General features: G+C 36.8%; 4 protein-coding genes across 4 annotated transcripts; 2 read left to right on the top strand and 2 right to left on the bottom strand.

Annotated features, from left to right (window-relative positions):
• The first annotated feature begins 367 nt into the window (after positions 1-367).
• LOC131015373 (ATP-dependent 6-phosphofructokinase 6-like) lies at positions 368-5,534 on the top strand. Its single transcript, XM_057943752.1, has 13 exons — positions 368-663; positions 1,371-1,417; positions 1,533-1,572; positions 1,687-1,749; positions 1,827-1,964; positions 2,225-2,383; positions 2,521-2,574; positions 2,977-3,045; positions 3,444-3,573; positions 3,734-3,987; positions 4,190-4,238; positions 4,309-4,463; positions 5,040-5,534. Exons 1-13 carry the CDS (start codon positions 562-564, stop codon positions 5,241-5,243), a joined length of 1,464 nt encoding a protein of 487 aa, XP_057799735.1. The 5' UTR covers positions 368-561; the 3' UTR covers positions 5,244-5,534.
• Positions 5,535-5,993: 459 nt separating this feature from the next.
• LOC131015427 (serine/threonine-protein kinase Aurora-2-like) lies at positions 5,994-8,860 on the bottom strand. Its single transcript, XM_057943822.1, has 9 exons — positions 8,698-8,860; positions 7,995-8,111; positions 7,505-7,651; positions 7,340-7,435; positions 7,071-7,166; positions 6,889-6,985; positions 6,661-6,778; positions 6,442-6,514; positions 5,994-6,355 (listed from the first exon to the last, which is right to left on the bottom strand). The coding sequence occupies exons 1-9, from the start codon at positions 8,734-8,736 to the stop codon at positions 6,254-6,256; spliced, it is 885 nt and encodes a 294-aa protein (XP_057799805.1). The 5' UTR covers positions 8,737-8,860; the 3' UTR covers positions 5,994-6,253.
• Positions 8,861-9,521: 661 nt separating this feature from the next.
• Positions 9,522-12,329, bottom strand: LOC131015450 (uncharacterized). The gene is made up of 6 exons (XM_057943863.1): positions 12,210-12,329; positions 11,617-11,718; positions 10,725-10,863; positions 10,518-10,646; positions 10,340-10,430; positions 9,522-9,834 (listed from the first exon to the last, which is right to left on the bottom strand). The coding sequence occupies exons 2-6, from the start codon at positions 11,691-11,693 to the stop codon at positions 9,665-9,667; spliced, it is 606 nt and encodes a 201-aa protein (XP_057799846.1). The 5' UTR covers positions 11,694-11,718; positions 12,210-12,329; the 3' UTR covers positions 9,522-9,664.
• Positions 12,330-13,650: 1,321 nt separating this feature from the next.
• On the top strand, positions 13,651-24,670 carry LOC131015481 (calcineurin-binding protein 1). Its single transcript, XM_057943905.1, has 20 exons — positions 13,651-13,779; positions 13,900-13,974; positions 14,957-15,076; positions 15,190-15,230; positions 15,660-15,871; positions 16,028-16,683; positions 16,715-17,857; positions 18,356-18,556; positions 18,654-19,316; positions 19,467-19,699; positions 19,785-19,995; positions 20,111-20,266; positions 20,593-20,750; positions 20,836-21,028; positions 21,278-21,663; positions 21,989-22,169; positions 22,744-22,973; positions 23,153-23,813; positions 24,057-24,135; positions 24,219-24,670. Exons 1-20 carry the CDS (start codon positions 13,777-13,779, stop codon positions 24,485-24,487), a joined length of 5,871 nt encoding a protein of 1,956 aa, XP_057799888.1. The 5' UTR covers positions 13,651-13,776; the 3' UTR covers positions 24,488-24,670.
• The last annotated feature ends 302 nt before the right edge of the window (positions 24,671-24,972 follow it).

The raw sequence follows: 24,972 nt of genomic DNA, 5'->3' as shown, positions 1-24,972 counted from the left end.
TTGAAATAAAATCCCACGTAGACTATATAAACTTTTAGTCTCCTAAAAAAAAAACCTTTTAGTCAATTTATAAATTATGTATGAACTTTAATTTTAATTTATTACTATAACTTTACAATAAAACTAAAATATTTAAATTTAATTCAATTTCAAGGTCAATCAAGCTAAAATATGTATGAAAAACAAGATAATATATTGAACAAACTCAAATTAAAATGATAGTAAAAAATACAAATTAAAAAAATGCATCACTCTCTTTGAAAATTTACGAAATTTGAAATTCTAGAAATTAATGATTTATGAATTGACTATCAAAATTAAATAAATAAACCAAATATAGGACAAACCTAAATCCAGTGACGCTGAACATTAGAAATTTCGTACAATTTAGGCTCAGATATATACACATTAAATGCGCACGAGAAACTCGAATCCTTCTTGTCTTTAAACCATAAATTATTTAATGAACTAATACTAATTTTTTTCCTCTTCTGCAACAATCGAGAAGAAATAGGCGTAGATTTCCGTGAGAGAAGACAGAGAGAGAGAGAGAGCTCGATTATGGCGACGCAGAGCAATTTCCAGATGAAGGTGACGGAAGGACAGCTCGGTTACGTTCTCCAGGATGTGCCTCACATCACCGATTACATTCCCAATCTCCCTGTATGTGTGTGTGTTTTGTTAGCATTGATGATATACATATGTGAATCTGTATCTATCGTTCTCCGCTTTTGAAATGTTTGTTTGCATTATTTGTTTGGATGTTGCGATCGCGCCTGCTGCGAGTGCTGCTGTGTGATTCCACTGCGTGGTATTGTGTGTTTTGGTGGAATTGTTTGTGGAGATTTGGTTTGATTTTTATGTGGTCAGAGTCAGGGGGCGAAATGTTTGGGGATACTGAGCGAATGTGTGCTATACAGTTCGGCTTGCAGAATGTTGAAGTTTGCAGCACGTAGTGATGGATATATTGATTGCCTCTGCTTAAGTTGCTGATGATTTTCTGTTATTATATTTTATTTTTGTGAGATGCAATAACTGCTGGAATAATGCGTAGAGCTGTGCATATTTAATGATTTTGTGTTTTACTCTCGTACGACATGATGAATGTTCAGTGATCTCGTGGACTTGGGAACTAATTATGTTGCTGGATTATTTGATGTAAATGGTGGATTTAAGCTTGGGATGCATGAAGAATTAATCCATTTAGGTGCTTTATCCTGAGTGATGGTTTTAACATTTTTACAGCAGTATGTGTTTTTTTTTCTGTTGAGAAAAGCAAGTAGAATAAGACTGAGACATGAGAAAAGAGAAGGAAGTATAGAGAAACTGTAGAAGTGAACATTGACATTGGTGCTTTAATTTTTTGGCAGACTTATCCCAATCCGCTACGCTCGAATCCTGCATACTCAGTTGTTAAGTGAGTTAAACATACTTTTCTCCCTCTCAGATGTGTGCCTTTTGGCTTGATGTTCCTACGTTTTGTCATTTGTTTTGGAAAATACTCCATATTTACACTTTTTTTATGATTTCAGGCAGTACTTTGTCGACATGGATGATAGTGTACCTCAAAAGGTGGGTACACTACTGTATTTTAAAAGGTCTTAATTATACTTCTCTGTACCCCTACTAGTCAAAAGGTAGAATCTTTTTAAACTGTTCTCAGACCAATTATGTTTCTCTATGAAGATTGTTGTTCACAAGGATACTCCAAGAGGGGTACACTTCCGGCGAGCTGGTCCACGTCAGAAGGTAAATCTTCCCTTTTCTTGTATTCAAGTCTTTGAGATTTGGGAACTCCAGTACTTGAATGCATCAATGTCAAGTAGGTGTACTTTACTCCGGAAGAGGTGAATGCTTGTATTGTGACATGTGGAGGTCTCTGTCCGGGCCTAAACACAGTGATCAGGGAGATCGTTCATAGCCTTGATTATATGTATGGTGCCACCAAAGTCCTGGGAATTGATGTAAGTCATATTTATTGCTACTTATGATGTTTAGCAAGGCGTCACACATAGTTGGTAACCTTGGCATGGTATGAAATGCTATCAAGTTACTCTGACACTAGTTTATTGTGTCTTCTTGTTTGTGATGCATATTTATAGTTGTAAGTTAGGAGTATTGTTATTAGGAGAACTCAATTAGTGCTTTAACCACTGCTTTTTAAGGGTAGTACAACTATTTCTTCTCTATTTTATCCACTCCTAATGCAAATATCTTCTCTTAGGGAGGCTACAGGGGATTCTATTCAAAGAATACCATTCCTTTATCACCTAAGATTGTAAATGACATACATAAGCGTGGTGGGACCATCCTGGGAACTTCCCGTGGTGGTCATGATACCACGAAGATTGTTGACAGCATTCAGGACCGTGGAATTAATCAGGTAAGTCTTGATTATATACTGTCTATAGCTAGAATGTTTGCAGCTGATGTGCCATTCAACTATCTACTTAACAATGCACTAGAGTATCTATCTGTAACGGACTTCAGTTTGGAACTGATGAAAATGATGATGGTCAGGTTTACATAATTGGAGGGGATGGCACCCAAAAAGGAGCAGCTGTGATCTATGAGGTGATCTTATTTATGGGAACATTAAAGCCCAATGTCTAAAATTTGCAATCCGATTTAGTTATCCTACTAGGTAGCATAATAATTTATGATTTTAATTAGCTTTTTCTTTATTAATTCTAATGAGTCATCAAACTGTCTTTTCTAAATTCTGCTTTATTTTCACGTGACTTTGCGTCATTCACCTCAATTTCTATAAACTTTTGAGACATCAACGTTACGGTTTCTTGAATAGTACCTCAAGTTTAGGATTTTGTCTCATATTATACTGGCTGAAGTTACTGACTCCATTGTCAGTTTGGTGGCATTTTCCCAACAAAAGTTTTAATATTTATTCTTCCACTCTACTGTTATGCATGCTGAACTTTTCAGGAGACTTGTCATTCCCTTGTTTTCATTTTCCAGGAAATTCGTAAGCGGGGTTTAAAGGTTGCAGTTGCTGGAATTCCCAAGACAATTGACAATGACATACCGGTACCTGTTATTCATCATTTCACTTTTATCCGATTCCTCGTATGGATTTATCTAGATGATATGACCAACGTGAAGGAAAGAATCCTCAGTGTCAAAAGTCTCGCTAATATAACACGGTGTGAATGCACTAGTAATTTTATTTCTCAATACCTTCTCTAAACACCAAATATTAAGTTAACCCCAGCAAAACCGTCCTTTCTGTTCCAAATATTGTGATTAATGCATGATGTTCTTCTTGCATTATAATCCATGCGGACATAAACCTTGATTATAGTTTGTGAGATTAACTTCCATAAAAAAGTGATTGGAATTTGGAGTTTATAATGCTTGGTGTATTCACTAGAATTGTTTGCTTTGAGTACTGACAAGATTTGGTTTCAACTGGATTCTCGTATCAGGTTATTGACAAATCATTCGGTTTTGATACTGCTGTAGAGGAAGCACAGCGTGCCATTAATGCTGCACATGTTGAGGCTGAGAGTGCAGAAAATGGAATTGGTGTAGTGAAACTTATGGGCCGCTACAGTGGTAAGAAAAAAAATCTCACATCCTATTGAAGCTAGCCGCAATTATACCGTGGACTGATGTAAAGTTTTTCTGCTGCATCCAATGACAGAAAACTGTTGATACTTGAGATATATCGATTTGCTCCCCGACAGCCTCTAACTTTGTTCAATTATTTGTATAGGATTTATTGCAATGTATGCTACACTGGCCAGCCGAGATGTTGACTGCTGTTTGATACCCGAGTCCCCATTTTATTTAGAAGGACAAGGTGGACTTTTCGAATATATTCAGAAGAGGCTTAAAGAAAATGGACACATGGTCATTGTTGTTGCTGAAGGAGCAGGAGAGGATCTTCTCGCTGCTAAAAATGAACAGGATGCTTCAGGGAACAAGCTACTTCAAGACATCGGTTTGTGGCTTTCTCAAAGAATTAAGGTGTTTATCCTATATTTGTTCTCTGACAAAATGCAAATAACTGGATGGAAACCAATTTCAGAAAGCATAAAAACCATTAACTTTTACGCCATATCAACAATTTAAGGGGTAACCTTTCCGTGCGACTGAAATCACAAATGTACTATTGAAAGCTGTAATAGTTGATTTTTTTGCTTTACTAATATGTCTTTCCCTATTACAGGAACACTTTTCGAAGCAAAAAAAAATTCTCATCACTCTAAAATACATAGGTCAGTTCAGTAAAGGATATTTATTTGCCCTATTTATTGAAAATAAGAAACTAACCCACTGGTTTCGTAGATCCAACTTACATGATCCGTGCTATTCCGAGCAATGCATCTGATAATGTGTACTGCACACTCCTTGCTCAAAGTGCCGTTCATGGAGCAATGTCAGGTTTCACGGGCTTCACAAGTGGGCTTGTAAATGGCCGGCATACATACATTCCTTTCAATGTAAGTCACAATTTACTTAGATAGCGGTCATCATGGTTTAATTAGAATAAGTTGTATGTCTCTTTCGAGTGTAACGAGGCACCTTGACATTTAAGGACCCTAGTTTACATCATTTTAGTAGTTTGTTGAAATGGCATATTGCTTAAAATTGATTGTTCTGAGGTATATTTGACGTATCTGGAGTAATTTTATATGAACTTGCTACCTAATGACATTAGAATTGTACGAGATGCTATGTAAAGTAGGAATTTATCGCTGCTACAATTTGTTTTCATTACCATACAGTAATTATCTTTTGGGGGGGTTAAATTTCCAAACTTGTGGAAAGAGAGAGAGAGTCTCTGCCCAAGTAAAGAAATGAATTTGGTTATCTCGAAAAGCAGAAAAGGCTTCTACGATGTCAACGTAGTTTGCCCCCGTTTATCCTTGTGAGATCATCTGAATTAATCACAGCATCCTGTGCAGGAATGCTCTCATTTTGTTTACAGTTAACACTGTTCTCTTATGCTTTACTTCACCTTTTTTTTTTCTCTCTCTTTGGACATAGTTTTATGACATAAAACTGTTTCTGTGCAGCGTATTACTGAACAGCAAAACAAGGTTGTGATAACGGACAGGATGTGGGCGAGGCTTCTCTCTTCGACTAACCAACCAAGCTTTCTCGGCCATAAACAGATCGACGAAGCCAAGAAAGAACAAGGGCCTCAGTCCCAACTGATGGACGATGCAACAAACATCGGGGATGGGAAAAATGGTAATAAAGACCAGCGCAAGAAATAAAAAGGCGCTCGATCCTCAACTAGCTCCTCTGTTTTGCACGATTTGGCTCCAGGTATGTTTGGATCGTAATAGTAATGTATAATAATATTGGATTAATGGGGTCGTCTAGGAACACATTTCAAGTTTTTACCAATCTGTTAGGATGCCTCAGCTGCTGCGGGCAATGACTTATTTTTCCTTTTTTTTTTCAAGTTTTTGAGTTAGACATGCTACTGAAAAGTGCTCCTTTTTTTTTTTGCTTGTATTTATTTTGAAGTATTGTGATTATATAAAACGTCGATTGGTGACTAACTAATGATGATTATTTAGCACCTTTGTCCTTTTGAGTCTGGAGGTGTTGAGTTTCTAAACTAAAATAACAAATGGTGACTGACAAATGATTTTTTATTGTTCAAATAAAATAAAAATGTATGTAAAATTTTTAACACTGTAGATATAGTTAGTTGAAATATACAAATGAAAAATATTATTTAAAAAAAAAATAAATAATTGGAGTTCCCACACTTTGGCTCACACCCGATTTAGGAATTATATATTAGGGCCTCGTTTCATATGAGGTATGATTTGTATTACCTATACAAAATCTCGTAAATTTGTATAATATTTTTTAGCTTTTAAATTTAAATTTATAGAGGGTCGTGTGTTTGTACAAAACAACGTATTAGTTATATTGTACACCTAATCATTCGTACCAAGCGAGTCCTTGATAATCTGAATATAATGTATAATCTTAAGAGGAAGAAGAAAAGTAGAAAAACAAAGGATCTATCATTTTCCAAAACTTTCATATGGATTTTGCGCTCTATTTGGCAAGAAACGACCACGTTTATCCCCTCAAGTTGTGAAGGAAGAATGGAGAATTAAGAAAAGGAGCAGATCACAATATACACTAATTATCCAAACTGCTAATATATATATTAACATTATATATACTTAGCCCTCCTGATCTAATGTATACACAAAGCTTACTGGTTGATGGTCAGGAAAGCAGCTCGGGCGAGCATCCATCGTCAGCTCCTGTAAACGCCAGAAGGATCTGCATATTGAACGATCCACGGGTGCTCTAGTAATTTGTGAAGTGGTAGTCGCTTTGATGAATCTTTAACGAGCATCTGTTGTTGTAGGAGATTGAAGGCTAAGGTTAGAAAATTGAGGACTTTTCTGTTTTTGAGAGCAGAATGTATGTACACTAGATTACCTGACTGATGAGATCTTTAGCAGCAGATGATAGAATTGGCTTTGGAGGGAATTTTAGATCCACCTGTGTAATCCTGCAAACAATGCGAACGGAACCAAGTGAAAAATAGCGCCCACGGTCGTTTGCATTCCTGGAACCAAACTCGTATCCACCACGCCTCCGTGTTGATGGGTAGTAGTTTCCCTTTTGTGCAGGAAGTTCGTACAGAAGTGATCCTACCTTATATATGTGTCTGAATGCTCCTTTGCTTCAAAAGGTGGCACCCCGTAGAGAAATTCGTAGCACAGGACCCCGAGACTCCATATGTCCACATTGGCGTCATGCTCCGCACTCTCCACTATATATAAGTTGTGACGATAATGAGCGTTGATAAACAATAGGCAATACATCAAAAGCAGCACTGTCCTTGAAAGGGAATGATATAATGTAACAGTAATATAAGCATACCCATCTCGGGTGGAAGATAATCTAGTGTCCCACACATAGTCCGCCTACGGTTGAATGTGTGTACGGACCAACCAAAATCAGCAATTTTGAGATCACCCTGACAATCCGAAACACTAGTACGTCGCTGTGGCTCCCAACAGAAGAAAAACAGATGAAAATTCAGAGGGATAAGCTATAATTACCTCTGCTCCAACCAAAAGATTCTCGGGTTTAATATCTCTATGTATCACGTGCTTTCCATGACAGTATATGAGTGCTCGAGCTAATGACGCAATGTACTGTTCCATGTCCAAAGAAGCACAGGAAATGCAATCTTGTCAGCAGCAGCTAGAATTTTTGTATGTCTAATGAAAAAGTAAAGGTAGAAAATTGCCTACTACCTCAGTATTAAGGTGTTGAAAATAAATGAGCAAAAATGAAAAGGCTTGTTATAGTGATAAAGTGGACTCACAGTAGCAGCACGTCTCTCGCTGAAGTATTTGCACTTCTGCAACTCTCTGTAGAGTTCTCCCTTGGCAGCATATTCCAGAATCAGAAATACATGTTTCTGTAGCTAGCGAAGTATTAGCAAGTCTACCATGAATTATCATCGATTGGTAAAGAAAAGCTTCCGTGCCTGATCATAAAAGTAACCGTAGAGCCGTAAGATATTAGGATGCCGGAGATGGCTCTGTATTTCGACTTCACGACGAAGCTGATGTTCAACCTCAGACTGTTTCAGCTGGCTCTTGAACAACACCTTCAGAGCCACCACGTGATTGCTCTGCTTGAAAGAGGGTAACACTTTTAGTTACATTCTACACAAAGTACCATATTATCCCCACCACCACTACTTTTACCTTCCACATGGCTAATACTAATCTCAGTAAGACTAAAACCCTTATGATTTTTCACAACTCACTCATTTCTGAAAAGTCTTGAACAGCTAAACCTCCAAAGCTTGAATATGAAAGTTATTATGTGCCATATATACAAAACATCTAAATCCATTCATATGAGAGGGTGGAACACCTCTTTCAACTAAGATTAAGTCTATGTTCATTGTTTAAGCATAAACAGTTGACGTTCAATTGATTAGAACAACAAAGAACTTAAAGATCACTTACCCTCTTCTCCGTAGCTAGATATACATGTCCAAACTTTCCTCTCCCTAGAGGCTTTCCTATAGCGAAGTCATTGAGAGTCCAGCGCTTCTTCTCTGCTGCTTTGCTCTCAGAAAAAAACTATCAAAGCATATCACAGTTACATGCTCAAGCATATCAAAGATAGGAAACGAATGCACGCAGCTCTTTGCTCATAAAATTTAAGCATATTCCAAGGACACTGCTTATAATGAAGAGACTCGCAGGAAAAATCGACGAAAATGATCAGAAATAATACAAAACAGATGTCATTCTGTAATGCAAATGCACTCCAAACCCTAACATATCCCTCTAATAGCACTCCAAATTCCTTCAAGCACTCCAAATTCCTTCAATATAAAATCAATCGAACGCACTAAATTCTAAATCCGTTACATTGTTTCCTATAGTAGCCAAAATCATCTCAAATTCAACTATAGTGGATCAAATAATTAAACGACCAGAGCCCAACTCTGTAACCTTCAAAAAAAAAAAATCTTCTCCGATCAACTGAGCAAGCATTCCACGATCATCGCAGAAAATGACAACAACACGGATAAACAAAACGGAGAAAGAGAAATCGGTACCGAAAAAAATAAATAAAATGCCAGAAAAATTCCATAGCCAAAATCATTAATGGAACGCCAATCAAAAATCTCAAAACCGCTGGCTTTGGGTATCTCCGCACCTTGTTCGCTTCTCGAGATGATTCCGTCGCGATCCCCATTTCCGTAAACACGCACTCCCGCACTCACAATTTACGAGAGAGAGAGAGAGAGAGAAGAGGGAGGGAAGCGGGACAAAATTTGTGCTTGATTTGAAATTGAAGGAAAATATAAACGGTCTATTTGAACATGAGCTGACGTGGCAATGCAGCTGGATTTTCAGGTGGTATGTATCGAGTTCAAGTTTTATTATCATTATCCTTTTTTAAAAACCTTTTAATTTTATTCATTATCCTCTTTTAAAAGCCTTTTAATTTTATTTTACTAGTTAGTTTTAACAGAAGAGGAGGTGTGTGTGTGTCTCCCAGAAAAATGTTGCACAATAGAAATAAGTAAACCATATGCTGATAATATTGATTCCAATAACTTTTAAAATAAAAAAAGGCGTGCTATGTTGAATTAAGTGTTAAATTGTTTTTTGTATTTTAAAGATAAAAGCAACATCGTTTAACACTTAATTCACACAATATGTTGTTTTGGACTATACATGCGTATTTCAAGTATCCACATCAGCTAATATGACAAAATGGTTTTTTAAAAAATAGATTACAACAAATGCATAGTCAGAGGGAAAAAAAAATGGCAATTCGTGCATAAAACCAAAAATGAGGAAAATTTCGTATATTTTGAAGACAACTAATCCATATTTTATGCCTCCTATTGTTTAATTTATGAATAATTATATAATGTATTCAATTATAAATTTATTAAGTTCAATGAGAAATTACACGTTCTGGTGTGTAAAGCTAATTTTGGAACCACGAATATATTCATGAACGAACATATGGAATATAAAACCACCCATTGTAGACTATTTGTAATTTAAAAAAAATGACAAAACTGCATCCAAAACATATTTTACATAAATCTAAGCTTAATTGTGAAGCCAAATCTTCCACCTCAATCAAATTATCTTGAAAAGAGACGGCTTCATGAAGCCTTGGTGACATTATGATCAAACAATGGTTGTCTACCATTTTTTGGCAGCAAGAACGCAGGGAGATAGGAAGGAACCACAAAAGCCAACACCAAACCAAGCAATACGAAAACTACGACGTACCAAGCCTCGTGGGGAATGCCCAGCAACAGTTCGTCACAAACTGCACCAAAGATGGAGATCGGTCAAGACAACCAAAGCCAGCTATGTTTTTATTTGAATATAATCGAAAGTGTAGACGAATAGCTATGGACGTAATCTATAAGCATGTTGAAAGAATGCTGATGACGAGAGGTTGATCCAAATTTTGAACTATATTAAGCAACAACCTATGATACTACCACAACATTGTGAAGTAACATATATAAAGAGAGTTTTTGTCCTGTTTAATTTATGTATTAGCTTCCATATTCATTTTGATATATAAATATTGAAGAAAATAGAATTTTGGTAGTGTGGCTTGTTCATAAGGGATAAGGGTGTTACAGCATATGCACAAGAAATATTGCAAAGAGATAGTGGTAAAATTGGTAAAGCAATGCACCAAAAAGAAGTTTCCTACATGCTTAGGAAAAAAAGCAAAAGCAAGAAATAACTATGTAGAAGTTTCTCACTAAGAATTTGGTGTAGAGTGTGAAGAGCATTGGAAAAAAAAAAAATTGGTGTACCTATATTAAACACGACATATTCCATTTCCTGCTTCCCTGGTATTGCGACAACTCCTTCAGGTTCCACGTTTACGAGAACAAACATATCGCCCTAAGCCCAAACATACCAAAAGAGTCAACATCCACACATAAGAATATGAGAACACGCACCTACAGGTAAGACAAACCATTTACAAACCCGTTCAATCAGTGAGGTGATTCCGTCTGCCTTGAAAATTATCTTTTCAGTATTGAGCAATTTTCTTCCTTGATTCAGACCCAAATCCGGAGTGCCTCTTTCTAGTTGCAACGAAAAACTGGCGGGTATCTGTTATTCCTTCAATCTGATTAGGCGACGTTGTCAACAAATCTTAAACGGTGCAACATATAACAATGAAGCACATACAGAAGCAGGATATGATATCTTCACTTCATACCACGTCTGGGGTTTTAATCCTTGCAAGTGGTAGAGGCGAGCACCACTTTGTAGCGGCAACGTTTCCTTGAAAAGCTCCTCACCAACACGCAAAACTTTATCGTTCATCCTGCCAAATGTTGAGATTAAATACGCAAGTAATATAGCCACGTAACTCGTCATTCACTAAGAAGACATACAGAATGTTTTATTTACAAACTTTATAGTAAAAAGACAAGATGATTATTCGTTACTATTAGATTTTAAATTAAAAGTTTAACAGCTTGCAGCTCAAGCTGTTACGAAAGCTGTTAGAAAGTTAGTTAGGCTTTGAAGTAAAGTTTTGTGGTTAGGTAGATTTAAACTGTAGATTAGTAAGGTAGATCTACTTCTATAAATAGATGATCTTTGTACACTTTAAAATTGAATAACATAAATATTCCACCAATATCTTGGGATCTCTCTATGGATCTTTTCTATCTCTCTCTATACTTCTATTCCTCTCTATCTCTCACATGCTCCAGATTCACTGATAGTTACCCTACCTAACTAGCATAGAAGTCCACATCAGGTTGCTGTGATTGACAAAAACTGTAAGCCTAATGAAGCTAAATCCATTCCTATTTCCTCACCATATCCATCAGTAACTTAGTTTCTCATATTCATCGTTGTAACATAAGTGGCCAGGATCCGAAAAATTGAGTATGATTTCTGAGTTTTCAGTTTAGCATAGGAAGAAATGATTTGAAGGATATCAGAAACACATTATTTCACATTAAATTTTATATTACAGGAATATCTCATTCTCACAATTATGCAAATCTAATCATAAACAGCTAACTAGAAAATCAATTACAAGATGATGCAATGTTAGATCACTTACACATTTCCATAGCTGTAAGATGCACTACTAAGTAGCGTGATCAGAGAGCATGCGAGTAACCACTCAAAGCATTTCATGTTTCTCGTCACTCGAAATGGATACCTAAAAAGGAGCTGAAACTCAGAATCTGGTGTTCACAAATTAATATGAAAAAACTATGCAATGCAATGCAATGCAATGCAAAAAAACTTGATCACTTTTCTACTTTAAATCAGTATAATTACAAACGTTCACGCACAATTCATATCAGAATTTGAGTGACGCGCCTACAAAAATCTCTATCCATTTCCTTGGAAAATTCATCACTCTATTCCAGATGTTGCAAAAAAAGAAAGCAGCGATGAGGAAGCAAATTGAAATTCCAGTTTTGCAGTCAATCGTACTGCAAAAACCAAAATGCAGTAGGAACTTTGCTCCAATCCTACTGTAAAACCAATTCCATTTTTGAGTTTTTCATCTGGTTTGAACAGTCACAGACTCACAACTCACAATCTCTACAGTTCAAAATCCAAACAACTTTTAAAATTTCAGAAATATTGCGTTCAACCCCAAATCTTTGAAGATTGGAAAAATAGAAAAAGTAAGAGAAGTACCAATTGTATCAATGAATAAGCGGCTTTTGGAATTTGGCGGAGGAGAAATCTCGCGAATGAAGAAGCAGAAAACTGGCGAAGAAGAAGAGCTGCGGCTCTGTTCTGATTTTTTTTATTCATTTATGTTGTATTTTATATATTTATTTTTAATATTTTAAATGTATTAAATATATTCAAAATGGGCTTAGATCTTGGGCTTTATTTAGTTTTAGTAATCCCAAATAATGGCCTGGAGTTATGGGCTTATATGTCTGGGCTATTGATTTACTTTTAGTAAAAATCCAAATAATAGCATGGAATTATTTTTACTTTATGTGTGTTATAGAACTAAAAAGAAAGTGTGCTATTTTTTATTTCTTACATTATTATAATAAAGCATTATAATTTATACATAAAGATTGAGGATATAGAATTTCTGTATACAATAATGTATTATTATATACATAACTATGCATTTTTTTATAATGTATTTATATTTATATATGTGAGAATTATAATTTTTATAAGAACTTGAGAACCGTTATGTAAAGATTAATGCGTATGTTGCTAAATTTACTGTACTCGAAAAAATAAATTTTTGCTCCCTTCAAAATTCGAATCCATGTACTGTATCATCCATCAAGATGATGTATGCACCGTAGATTTTAATAATCGAATGACTGAAAATGATGCTCCGTTCTTATTTTATTTACTACTATATGAGACGGGTTTGTCGAGAAACAAATAGGGTTAGGGTTTGTCTAAAATGCTCGTTGCAACTCTCGTGATTTCGATTTCTTATGAAACGATTCCCCATAACTCTCGCGTGATTTCGTCGTCAAGTAACTGTCGTATTTAAGATTTTCTTTTAGATGGACTTACGTATCCCCCGCATGTGAATTTGCTACGAGCCTTTTTCTATGAGTGAGGTATGGGCTATTTCATTGGACAAGCTTAATTGGTTTATACTGATTTTGTCCTTTACATACATATATATAAGTGTGAATAAAATAATTTATTTTTTTAAAATATATTTTAAACATAAATTCAACTTTAGATAATTTATTTAGGCTCAATTAAGCTTGAATAAATTCAAGAGGTTCAAAAAATTGATAAATAAAACTCAAATCTCAACTCAATAATAAACAAATTAAACTTGAAAAAAACTATATTTAGCTCCATTCGAATATAGTAGTACCTTATAAGTAAGTTATATTCCACTCTTTCACCCATACACACACATATCATTGTCGCAAACAAAGCCCTCAAAGCTCAAACACACCAATTTTGTGTGTTGATCTTCAGCAATTAAGAAGTTCATGCATGAGATTTTAAAAATTAAGGTTTTTTGTTCAAATTGATAAATGTCCACAAAAAGTATGAATTGATTTTTCGATTAGTGATTCTTATTCTTTATTTTTTTCTATTATTTTTTTTCGCATACTAAAAAGTGGTGAAAATCAAGACAGTAGAATATCGCAGGTATATAAGAACACGAGCTTCCAAAACCGCGCCTAAATCTCAAAATTCAGAAGCTACGACAATGTGAAGTTTCTCCCGACTCTGATTTGCGTCTGGAATTCGCAAAATGGTAAGAACACACGCAATTTCGGCACAGTTATGCACCTTATTACTTGCAAAAGTCTTCAGTTTAATCTAATTGTTCGAATGATTAATTCTCATACTTCTCAAATTTGTCGTGGAGCTTCAGTTTTCATTTGCAGCTATCAACGATACGGATTCGCGGAATAGCTGGCAGCCGTTAGCTCCGACGAAAGAAGCGCAGGCAAGATTTTGTGTTAGCTAATACCAATTTATGTTTGTTTTGGGGCAACTATGCAACTATCGAGTAATCTGCAACTCAGTTTTGAAAATGTTATATGTTTAATGGAGTTTTTGGTGTATTTAGATCAAACTTACTGGAATTCAATCCCTAATTTTGTAGAGTCCTGGGTTGCATTGAACTTAGAAAGTTTGGGTTTCATGCGACAGTTGTTGTCTGAGTGGGGGATGTTCAGTTCGTTACTGGAGGGAGTATTGTTACTTGGTTTTAATTGCAATGTGAGTGTAATGCCTCAGAGTTTTGCATATGTAGGTAAGGTTAAGGCATATAGCGTCTTAATAGTACAGGGTGCAGTATCAGTAGGTGTTGATTCCCTCATCGGCTAGTTGTGCATTAAGCAACTCTGAGAACAACTCTCCTCTTTGGACTGGAAACTCCTGGCAATCATCTTCAATCGGCTCTATGTATTTTCCTTATTTCGACACTAAAGAACAGTATTCAAGTATCAAACTATACTAGCTGATTAAACAATATAGCAGGGTACCTAGTTCACGAGAAGCCTGCTAAATTCGGAATTTATCTGTTTTCCCGGAACAAACTTGCACACAAGAATCCTAAAAGAATAAAATTAACTATACCACCTCAGCTGCTAATATCCGACATGGTTAAAAATTATACTGCATGATTGGGCAGGTTTTTAACCATATTCACCGAAGCTCTAACTCAATTTGATATGGAATTGGTAAAAAAAGCGGATGTGCAGCACTAACACTTGATTGAAAAACTGATAGCTTCTGCAGCTACTCCATGGCTATTGATACTACATCTTGGTTCAAATTATTTGCTGATATCTTTGATATTTTTGGTAACTGCTGTAAACTGTACATAATAGATTAACTTTTGTGACTACCACCCTTTTTATTCCTTCGATAGTTAAAGGTTATAAAAGATTCATATCTTTATCCATTGGATTTGTTCTCTTTAGGAATTTCATTTATCTCAGCTGTATCATGATGGACTTTTGAGATTACAAGCTAAGGACTATGGAAAAGCTCAGGAACTTTTAGAGTCAGTATTGAAAGATCCATTGGTATCAAATGCGCAGGTCGTGTCTGTTATTCAATTCTTTAGCTTGCTGCATTTTCATTTGCTTTTTTGTGTGTGTCACTTCTGCTTTTGATTTGTGTCAATTTATAGTTTCTGTTTGTGTTTTTTCAGGAGGAAAACACTACAAGTGATGGTCATCTTTTACAGCTCAGGTTCTGATGAACAACATATACATTTGTTTCCTGATACCATCTAGTCATAGGAAAAGTCTTAGGAGTAGCTACAATGTCTTTGTATTTTAAGAGGCCACTATGTGCCCCTTCTTCATCCATACTATTTTCAGTTGGCTCAAAGATCCACCCTTAACATTAAATGCAAGCCCAGTTGTTGATGATTTTCTAGTCTGATGTCTCATTTGCCCTGTCAAAACCTGGTGAATCACTTTATGGTGCTTTAATATATCTTAACTGGCATAGTGTGCACTGGCTATTTCTTATTTTGTTGTCCAGTACTTGTTGACAATAATCCCAAATTTAATTGTGTGGCTGAAAGCTGACAATGCTTGACTGGTGTGTATTTACAAGCCAATTACAGTACACAACATACATTTCCTTTAACTAAAGCTCTTTAACTATGTGCAGATTTTTAGCATTGAAAAACCTTGCGGCAGTTTTTCTTGAACAAGGCCCCTCCTATTATGAGAATGCTTTGCATTGCTATCTTCAAGCTGTAGATATTGATAGTAAAGATTCTGTTATCTGGAACCAATTAGGGACATTATCTTGCTCGATGGGATCATTAAGCATTTCCCGTTGGGCTTTTGAGCAAGGGCTGCTCTGCAGCCCTAGTAACTGTAAGCATATTTTTGTCACTCTCATCAGTCTTATCTTTCATAATCTGAAAAACTGCATTTTGTGTTAGTCTTTTAGATCATTACTATCTTTACAGTTTCATTTTCTAGAACTAAAATGTTGAAGAAACCAAACTATTTAGTCATTTTAAAATGCAGGGAATTGCATGGAGAAGCTCCTGGAAATTCTAATTGCAATTGGTGATGAAGTGGCCTGTCTTTCTGTTGCAGAACTGATATTAAGGCATTGGCCATCTCACTTGCGTGCTTTGCATGTCAAAAGTACCATTGAGGACTCTGAACCAGTTCCATTTACTCCGCGAGGTATAGATAAACTAGAACCACAACATATACGCCTGAAATTTCCAGACAAGAGAAAAGCAATGGACGAGGACTCGGATAGGACAACAACTGCTAAAAAGTTGAAGCAAACTATTGAAGTTCAACTTGCGGAGGTGTCCTGGATATCTCTTGTTAGTGAGCTACTGGAAATTTTACACTCACTGTCTTCACATGGCTTTGAACCTGAAACTGAGAACTGTATACCCAGGGATGCTAGATTAACCATACATTTGCCTCCTGCCTCTAAATCAACTGGTTCCCTTGAAAATAAAGGACTAACAAACATGCCAGCTGGTGCAGGCATGTGTGATCGTAACTCTGTAAATGAGAAGGAAGGAGCCATACTTGAGGAACAACCTCAAGAGAGAAGAAGCAGTAGGCTTAGGAGTCGTAAACCAGGCAAAGAGGAGTCAGATTTTTCCACCAATAAAGATGTAGCTAAAATTGTGCAGCAATTTCTGCTGCCTTATTTGGTGGATGGAACCTGGAACTATAAATTGGAAGCACAATTCCAATCTGTCTTCTCATAGTGCTGATGCAGTGGCTGATTCATTAGACTCAGAATCAACAGATGTTATTGAATTTATACAGAATTCTTCAAATAATCATGGCGCTTACCATATAGGTCACTTGCTTTTAGAGAAAATTGCAAATAGAATTGTTTTAAATCATGATAATGTCGCAAAAATTTTGGACTTGGAGAAGGTTACTAGGCACTGGGGTAAGGAAAGAACCCCCGAATGTAGTCTGTTTCTAGCTGAGCTATATTATGACTCTGGGTTACAGTCTTTTGAGACATCTACTACTTGCAGTTCCATGTCAGAGGCATCCTACCATCTTTGTAAGATTATAGAATCTGTAGCTCTGGAACATCCTTTCAATATCACTGGAATGGATGGGAAAATTGATTGCCCTATGGCTGACACTTATGAACATAAACAGCAGTTTTCAGTGGAAAACACGACTTTGTTGAGAAGCAACCATTGCTTCTGGGTGCGTTTTTTCTGGTTAAGTGCACGCTTGTCTCTATTAGAAGGTGACAAAGAAAAATCGCAGAAGGAACTTTCTGTTGTATTGGCCCTTTTTCTGGACAGGGACAAAATAAACAGTACTACTGGTCCAATATGCTTGCCACACTGCAAAGTTATTAAAAAACTGACAGTTGATATGGTCCTTCATGAAATAAATATGATCGAGGTTGATTACTTGTTGAAAAAGTCTGCCCATGAGATGCTTGAGAAAGGCATGCATGAAGAGTGTATTAATACACTTGCTCCTCTCTTATTATCGACAAAGGATGTCCATTTTGATCAGTCATATGACTGGGAAAATGAAGGGAAAGGAAATAACTCAGTTGAGCTTTCTGCATTAGATGTTCTACTCAAATCATGTGAACTGGCAGAAACGCTGGATGTTGATGTCTATATGAATTGTCATAAAAGGAAACTCCAAATACTATTAGCTGGAGCTGGTCTTGCTGGCAGTTCTCCTGAAAACGCACCAGATTTAAATACATTTTTGTTCTCTAACAATCAGCCTAAAGAAACCCTATGGAAGCAGTGGATTAATTTAGTTACCAAAGAAGTGGAGGCCATTTCTCAATCTGCATCAAGAATCAAGAGCATCATAACCCAGGATGAGAATTCTGTAAGTACTTTAAAGCTTTTGTTTTCAGTAGGTCTGAGCGAGCACCTGAAATCTGGCATTTTACTTTATAACGGCATAACTAGTTAACAAACTTGGGAGTTGCATTACTTGCAGAAAGCAGGAAAAGGGGCACCTTTAGATGAGAAACTAACAAACTTTTGAATTATTCATTGGAGAATAACAATGTCATTTAAAAGCATGAAATCTGTGAGGCCTCACTTCTAGATCAATAATCATGGTAGTTTCCTTTTATTAAGTGGACCTTGTTAATCCATCTGCTTCCTTGTCCCTTTTGGATTCATTGCAGACAGCAAACAAAAGTTTATCAATTCATTAATATTATTGACAACGTCACGCTATTTTATGTGCATAATTTTAGCCTATAATTTTGCATGGAAGAAGTTTATGTATTTGCTTCTGTTTTTTCTCCAAACTCATTGACATGTTTACCATATTTCTCTGGCCTATTTACTAACAACATCTGACAATTTCTTGCAGAAAAATATTCCTGCAGCAGTTATAGGTGATATCCAGTCTTTGTTAGTTATGGCTATGTGCAACATTGCTAATTTGTACTTCGCCAAAAAGTCGTCTGTTCCGGAATCAACTGAGCAAAATGAACAGTGTTATTTTGTGGATGCTGCTATTGCTTTCTGCAAACTGCAGCAATTGAACCTCAATCTTCCAATCAAATCTCAGGTGAGATGTGCTCTGACTATTGTAAACTTTTGCTTGATTGCTGCTCCATTTGTTTCCATTGGGAATTCGCGTTCTAACTATTTCTGACATTTATCAGGCTGAGTTGATTGTGGCAGTTCATGATATGCTTGCAGAGTTTGGAATCTGCTGTTCACAAGGAAATGGTGAAGAACAAGATGGGACATTCTTAAAACTTGCAATTAAGCATCTTTTGGCCTTAGATATGAAGCTCAAATCTAATAGTAACCATCTAAATAAGGGACATGAAACAACTTTTGATCAGACTTTAAAAAATGATCACCTCAAAACTTCCGAACCAGTATCTCCAAATGAATCACGTTCCAGTATGCTCAATGTGGCTGCGAACACAACTGATGAGGATGAATCTAATTCTTTAGGAAAAGATGCTGACGAAGTTCCCAGTTTGGATAGCATTTCTTCTCACTTAGATAAAGAGAAACCAGGGGAGAAATGTGATTGTCAGCCTGAAAACATGCGCACTAATGGAGAAATGGAGAACAGTCAAATTATTGAGGGCGGGAATGAGCTAACTGAAGATGAACGAGAGGAACTTGAGCTAACAATTGACAATGCTCTGGATCAATGTTTTTACTGTCTGTATGGTTTAAATTTGAGATCAGATTCATCTTGCAATGAGGATTTGGTCAAGCATAAAAACACAAGCCAGGGGGATTATCAGACTAAGGAGCAGTGCGCTGAGGTTTTCCAACATATACTTCCATATGCAAAAGCTTCATCTGTAAGTTGATCTTCATTTTCATCCTATCCGCCTTGCTTTCTACAACTCCACTACATTTGAACCTACTCCTTATTGATCTTCTAGAAATGTGCAAGATGACTGTTGTGGTACTGAAATTCTTTGACAAACACTTCATGTTTTAACTGTCAGAGAACTGGGTTGACTAAACTTCGGAGGGTTCTAAGAGCCATACGCAAACATTTCCCTCTGCCGCCTGACAATGTTATGGCTGGAAATGCAATTGACAGGTTCTTAGACAATTCTGAAATATGCGAGGATAAACTTTCAGAGATGGCTGGTTCTAAAGGGTTCCTGGACACCATGATGAAGGTCATGTATTCACAGAATGAACCCTTCAATCAGCACAACTCATCAGTGGAAAGGTACTCGCTTGGGGTGATAATCCAGTTACTTGACTTATCTTCATGACATGCAGTTACATGTGTAATTTGTATTCTCTGTTTGCAGCTCTGACCCGTACCTAGAAGTTTATTGCAATTTGTATTACCTTCTTGGACAGTCTGAGGAAATGAGTGCAAGTGATAAGTGGGCTGGTTTTGTTCTAACTAAAGAAGGGGAAGAATTTGTAGAGCATAATGCAAAACTCTTCAAATATGATTTATTGTACAATCCTATGCGCTTTGAAAGTTGGCAGAGGCTTGCAAATATATATGATGAAGTGAGGTTTTGACTTTCTTCTTTTTATTGACTAGTTTTAAAAGCAGAAAGGTCGCTGGGGTAGCTGTAAAACCTTGAAAAATCTCATCAGTGTATCTTAATTATATGGCTTGCAGGAGGTGGATCTGCTGCTGAATGATGGCAGCAAGCAAATCAATGTTTTAGGGTGGAGGAAAAACGATACTCTGCCGAAGAGAGTTGAGGCAAGTAGAAGGAGGAGCAGGCGATGCTTATTGATGACATTGGCTTTGGCAAAGGACGCAATCCAACAGGTTTCATTCATATCAACAATTATGACTGGTGGTTTTGTTAGTGTGCCTTCATGTCTTCACACAATAAGATGGTCTTGGAAAAAGAAAATCCTTATTTATGTTTTGTTGTTTCCTGAAAGGGATAATGACTTCTTTGTTCTTTATCTGATGGTAAAATATCCTGACAGATAAAATAATAACTCTATACTCCTGTATGGGCTGTTCTTTTGGTGGAACCTTCGTTCAAATGTTTTGATGAAACTGCTTCTGAGTTTATTTGTTGATCAGGTTTGGGTGTATGATATTGCATTAATAGCTACACATTGTCACCCGCTGATTGGTTTCAGGGTGAGATACACGAGTTATTGGCCTTGGTGTACTATGATGGCCTCCAGAATGTGGTACCATTTTATGATCAAAGATCTGTTGTACCCCTAAAAGATACAGCATGGGAGATGTTCTGCCAGAACTCCATGAGTCATTTCAAGAAAGCCTTTAAACACAAGTATATATTCTTCTTTAGCTGATTTATGAAAAACTTTCTGCATAATGTTTAATGGACTAAGTGGTTTTATTTTTTGGGTTGATAGGGAAGATTGGTCTCATGCATTTTATGTTGGGAAGCTCTGTGAGAAACTTGGGTACTCTCTTGATGAATCCCTCTCGTACTACGCCCAGGCTATTGCCTTGAATCCATCAGCTGTAGATCCATTCTACAGGATGCACGCATCACGGCTAAAATTACTCTTCAAAAGTGGGAAGCGAAATGAAGAAGTTCTAAAGGTCCATAACCCGTGTTTATTATATTTATTCTTTGAAGGCTGGTATACCTTTTATCTACCTATTTGTGCTCCCAAAATTGTCACTATCATAATTATATAAATCGAAGGTTACCATATTGTAGAAAAACTATAGAAGAGATTCACCCCTTTCTAGCTATTAATTTATATGTTTGAGTATTATTTTTATGTGCATCTATATCTTGTTGTTTGATAACTGCCTTTTGTTTTACCCCTGCTGTGCATGTTTCAGGTTGTTGCTGCACATGCCTTTTCTCAATCAGCCAAGGAAGCTGTGACTAATATTTTTGGAGTATTTACTAGTGAAAGTCCAGAGTCATCAGAGAATGTCAAGGATGGAATATCCAATAGCAATTCTGAGGGGGTAGACTTCCATAAATTGGAGCAGGTGTGGAATCTTCTCTACAGCGATTGCCTTTCTGCCCTTGAAACTTGCTTTGAAGGAGACCTTAAGCATTTTCATAAAGCAAGATATGTGCTTGCTCAAGGGCTGCACCGAAGATGTGGAGCTGGAGATCTAGAGAAAGCAAAAGAGGAACTTTCTTTCTGCTTTAAATCGTCTCGTTCATCATTCACAATAAATATGTGGGAGATTGACAGCACCGTCAAGAAAGGAAGGTATGAGTGCTCGTATGCATGTAATATGGTATAAAAGTTGAGGTACCTTCCCTAGTATTTTAGATATCCAAAAGGTTTAAGCTTCTAAGTATCCTGCCTCAGCTTATGAATTATCCTAAAAGCAGTTGGATAAGTCATCTTAGATAATGATGTATAGCATTTGACCCTTTAAGTTTCTTGAGTGAGGCTGAGCATGATTAATGTTTTCCACTTTAACAAAGAGACTCCTTCAGTATGCTGATTTTGATTGTTGTTTTCGTATTTTCTGACACTATATGATACATTCATACAAATTAAAGCCTTTCTTCTCCTTGTCATAATCCAGACGCAAAACTCCAGGTCCCACTGGGAACAGGCGAATTCTTGAAGTTAACTTAGCTGAAAGTTCCCGTAAATTCATAACATGCATCAGGAAGTACATCTTATTCTATTTGAAGTTGTTGGAGGAGACTGGAGACATCACTACGCTTGAACGGGCTTATATCTCTCTGCGAGCAGATAAACGGGTATTGCTGCAGTAAAGCTCATTATTTGAATTTCTAAGGTTTATTAAGATGTGCAACATGAGTTCTTTTTAGCAGTGTTTCGATTATATCACTGGTTTTTAATATTTTCGTCATTTATCCGATGCTTGTTATGAGACCAAAGATGCACACAGCCCATACGTGGAGTCATAGATGTATGATTTGGCTGCCATAAATGATGTCTAAAGCTAGAACATCCACCATCTTTAAACAAAGTAGCTAGTATTTGAAGATTTTTTGGAAAGAATTGTTATCAAATTAACTTCTCAGTTGTTCGAATTACCTGTTTCAAATCATTATTTGGACCCTTCCTCTCCATTCCCTATCATCGGAGTTGAACTCTTCCATATATGAAAGTTCATGGATATATTTGAGATGTTTCTGTATAGTATTTCAGCCACTGAAAAATATACACCTTTTTTCTGTCCAAAACTAATCTCTTAGTGGCTAGCTTTTCAATCTGGCCACAAATATAAGCATTTCTAGTACCAAAAAGCTATTTTTCTCAATCATATTTGACTAGGAATTGTGATTTCTAATCAAGTAATCATTGCAGTTCTCCTTGTGCCTTGAAGATCTTGTGCCAGTGGCTCTTGGGAGGTACATTAGGGCCCTAATTATATCTATATCTCAAGCTGGTACTGACTCCTCCACAGCTACCGAGCATGTCGCAAATTCACTGGAGAAAATATTCAATTTGTTCCTGGAGCAGGTCAACTTGTGGTCAGATATTTGCAGTCTTGCTGAGCTCAAGAGCCCAGAATTGACAGAAAGCAGCCTCTTTGGGTAAGTACGCTACAAAAAAATCTTCTCAGAATAATTAGAAATACAAATGTGCATTAGGTGTTTTGATATGTGTGTGTGTGCACGCGTGCGTGCGCTCTTATGAGGTCTTTCATGGTTAATATACTTTCTTCAAGACACAGCTATGTACATGTGTGGCTATTCCTTTTGTGATTTTGCAGATATGTCTATCAATATATACAGCTACTGGAGAGAAATATTAAGGTAGAAACACTTGAAGGAATAAATGAGAAGATCCGGAAGCGTCTGAAGAACCCAAAATTGTCTAATAGTAACTGTGCTAGAGTATATAGGCATGTCTCTGCTGCCTGGTGTAGATCTCTTGTTATTAGCATGGCTCTGATTACACCACTGCATTCAAGACCCTCGACGGATATTCGAGGTGTGAACTTATTGGGTGGTACGGAGAGCGATCAGCTGCTATGTGTTGATCTGCAAACAGAGGAGTTATGGAGTTCAGCATTCGAGGATCCGAATCATCTTATGACTCTTGAAACCAAATGGAATCCCTCGTTGTCTAAGATCAAGAATGTTATAGTCAAGCGAGTTTCAGATGAAGATTTGGAAACTGCATCCACACTGCTCAGATCGTCGTACAACTTCTACAAGGACACCTCCTGCGCGTTGCTTCCATCTGGTATAAACCTGTATATGGTGCCCGCTCAGCTAGCTACAGAAACTTATGTCCAGCCTGGCATCGACGGGCTTGACATACTAGACATGAATACTTCGCGGAAGCTTCTCTTATGGGCTTACTCACTCTTGCACGGCCATTGCATAAATGTCTCACATGTTATCAAGTACTGCGAAGAGAATGCAAAGGTACGTTTTAGCCCTCCCACTTCACTAACCATTTTTTGTGGGTAATAATGCAAACTATATCGATTTGTTGCTAGAGTTAAAGTTTGCTATAACAAATCATGTTTTTCTTTTAAGTAAAATTCATTCAAATGCGCGCTAAGGGTGCAATCCAAGATCGAGATACAATAATAAATCATGTTTTTCTGCTATGATTAGTCATTACATGATCATTGAGTTCCACCGTTTGTTTTTCTTACATTGCAGTCGAGGATTAAGAAAGCTATTGGAGGCTCGGCAACCCCTTCAACCACCCCCGCAACACCTGCCGTTGCTTCTCATCCAGGTTTCTCAATCTTTCATGCCTTTCTTAATTAATTGATATAGCTACCATGATCTTCCACCGAGAAAAACAAACCTGCATTGTAGGTGGAGCTAAAGACGGGATTGGCAGAGCCAACGAACCAGAAATTCACACACCATTGCCTGAAACCCACGACAGTCATAAATTGGCATCATCCACTTTGCCAGAGACCGAGAATACACCCAAGGGCGCATCCACTTCGTCTGAGCATGAGAACATGGAGAGTTTGGCTGGAGCAGAGGACAAGCTCGCCATCACAGCCGGCTCTGTGCCCTCTGCATCTTCATCGCCTCGAGGGGAACTGAATAGCATGAAGGATACATCAAAATCTTAGTTTCATTCCGTTCATCATGGTAATTCGCATATACTTTATAGGGTGTCTCGTGATCAAAGTACTTGTATTATTTGTATATAAATATCAGAGTTACTTCTTGTAGATTTACATATACATATACGAATATTAATCTTCCAGGTAGCAATTAATATCTTATCTAGGGGAGAGGATTTATGGAGCTTAGTTGCATCTTTTCTTTTTCCCAACTGTTTCAATATGTAATCATGTATTCTACTGCTTCAATTCAAGGGGATCCAAAATGTGTACAGGGTGTTAGAGCACTCCCAGTAAATCACCTAAATGCATCACTAGCTCTAAATTTAGGCTAAAACAATTAAAAATGAGATAAAAAATGCATCCAGCAGATCCCCTAAATTGGATGGGGCTCACAAAATATTTTACACCTATCTAAATTCAATCTTAAATTTACACCCACCCTAAATTTATTTTAAGCTTATAATTAGTAAGGCCCACACATAATTATT

The sequence above is a fragment of the Salvia miltiorrhiza genome, chromosome 3 (assembly GCF_028751815.1).
Source record: "Salvia miltiorrhiza cultivar Shanhuang (shh) chromosome 3, IMPLAD_Smil_shh, whole genome shotgun sequence".
Taxonomy (NCBI): Eukaryota; Viridiplantae; Streptophyta; class Magnoliopsida; order Lamiales; family Lamiaceae; genus Salvia; species Salvia miltiorrhiza.
Note: the sequence above shows the minus strand (reverse complement) of the source record. Positions and strands in the feature narration are given on the sequence as shown.

Excerpts from the sequence above, each read along its gene's own strand:
- LOC131015373 (XM_057943752.1), top strand. The coding sequence starts at position 562 with ATGGCGACGCAGAGCAATTTCCAGATGAAGGTGACGGAAGGACAGCTC. Across the intron at positions 2,575-2,976 it reads GAGCAGCTGTGATCTATGAG|GAAATTCGTAAGCGGGGTTT; the intron begins GTGATCTTATTT and ends TTCATTTTCCAG. Across the intron at positions 3,046-3,443 it reads CAATTGACAATGACATACCG|GTTATTGACAAATCATTCGG; the intron begins GTACCTGTTATT and ends TTCTCGTATCAG.
- LOC131015427 (XM_057943822.1), bottom strand. The coding sequence starts at position 8,736 with ATGGGGATCGCGACGGAATCATCTCGAGAAGCGAACAAG. Across the intron at positions 7,652-7,994 it reads ATCTAGCTACGGAGAAGAGG|AGCAATCACGTGGTGGCTCT; the intron begins GTAAGTGATCTT and ends TCTTTCAAGCAG. Across the intron at positions 6,779-6,888 it reads TTATCTTCCACCCGAGATGG|TGGAGAGTGCGGAGCATGAC; the intron begins GTATGCTTATAT and ends ACTTATATATAG.
- LOC131015450 (XM_057943863.1), bottom strand. The coding sequence starts at position 11,693 with ATGAAATGCTTTGAGTGGTTACTCGCATGCTCTCTGATCACGCTACTT. Across the intron at positions 10,431-10,517 it reads TCACCTCACTGATTGAACGG|GGCGATATGTTTGTTCTCGT; the intron begins GTTTGTAAATGG and ends GTTTGGGCTTAG. Across the intron at positions 9,835-10,339 it reads ATATGTCGTGTTTAATATAG|TTTGTGACGAACTGTTGCTG; the intron begins GTACACCAATTT and ends TCTTTGGTGCAG.
- LOC131015481 (XM_057943905.1), top strand. Across the intron at positions 21,664-21,988 it reads AGCACCGTCAAGAAAGGAAG|ACGCAAAACTCCAGGTCCCA; the intron begins GTATGAGTGCTC and ends GTCATAATCCAG. Across the intron at positions 22,974-23,152 it reads ACAGAAAGCAGCCTCTTTGG|ATATGTCTATCAATATATAC; the intron begins GTAAGTACGCTA and ends GTGATTTTGCAG.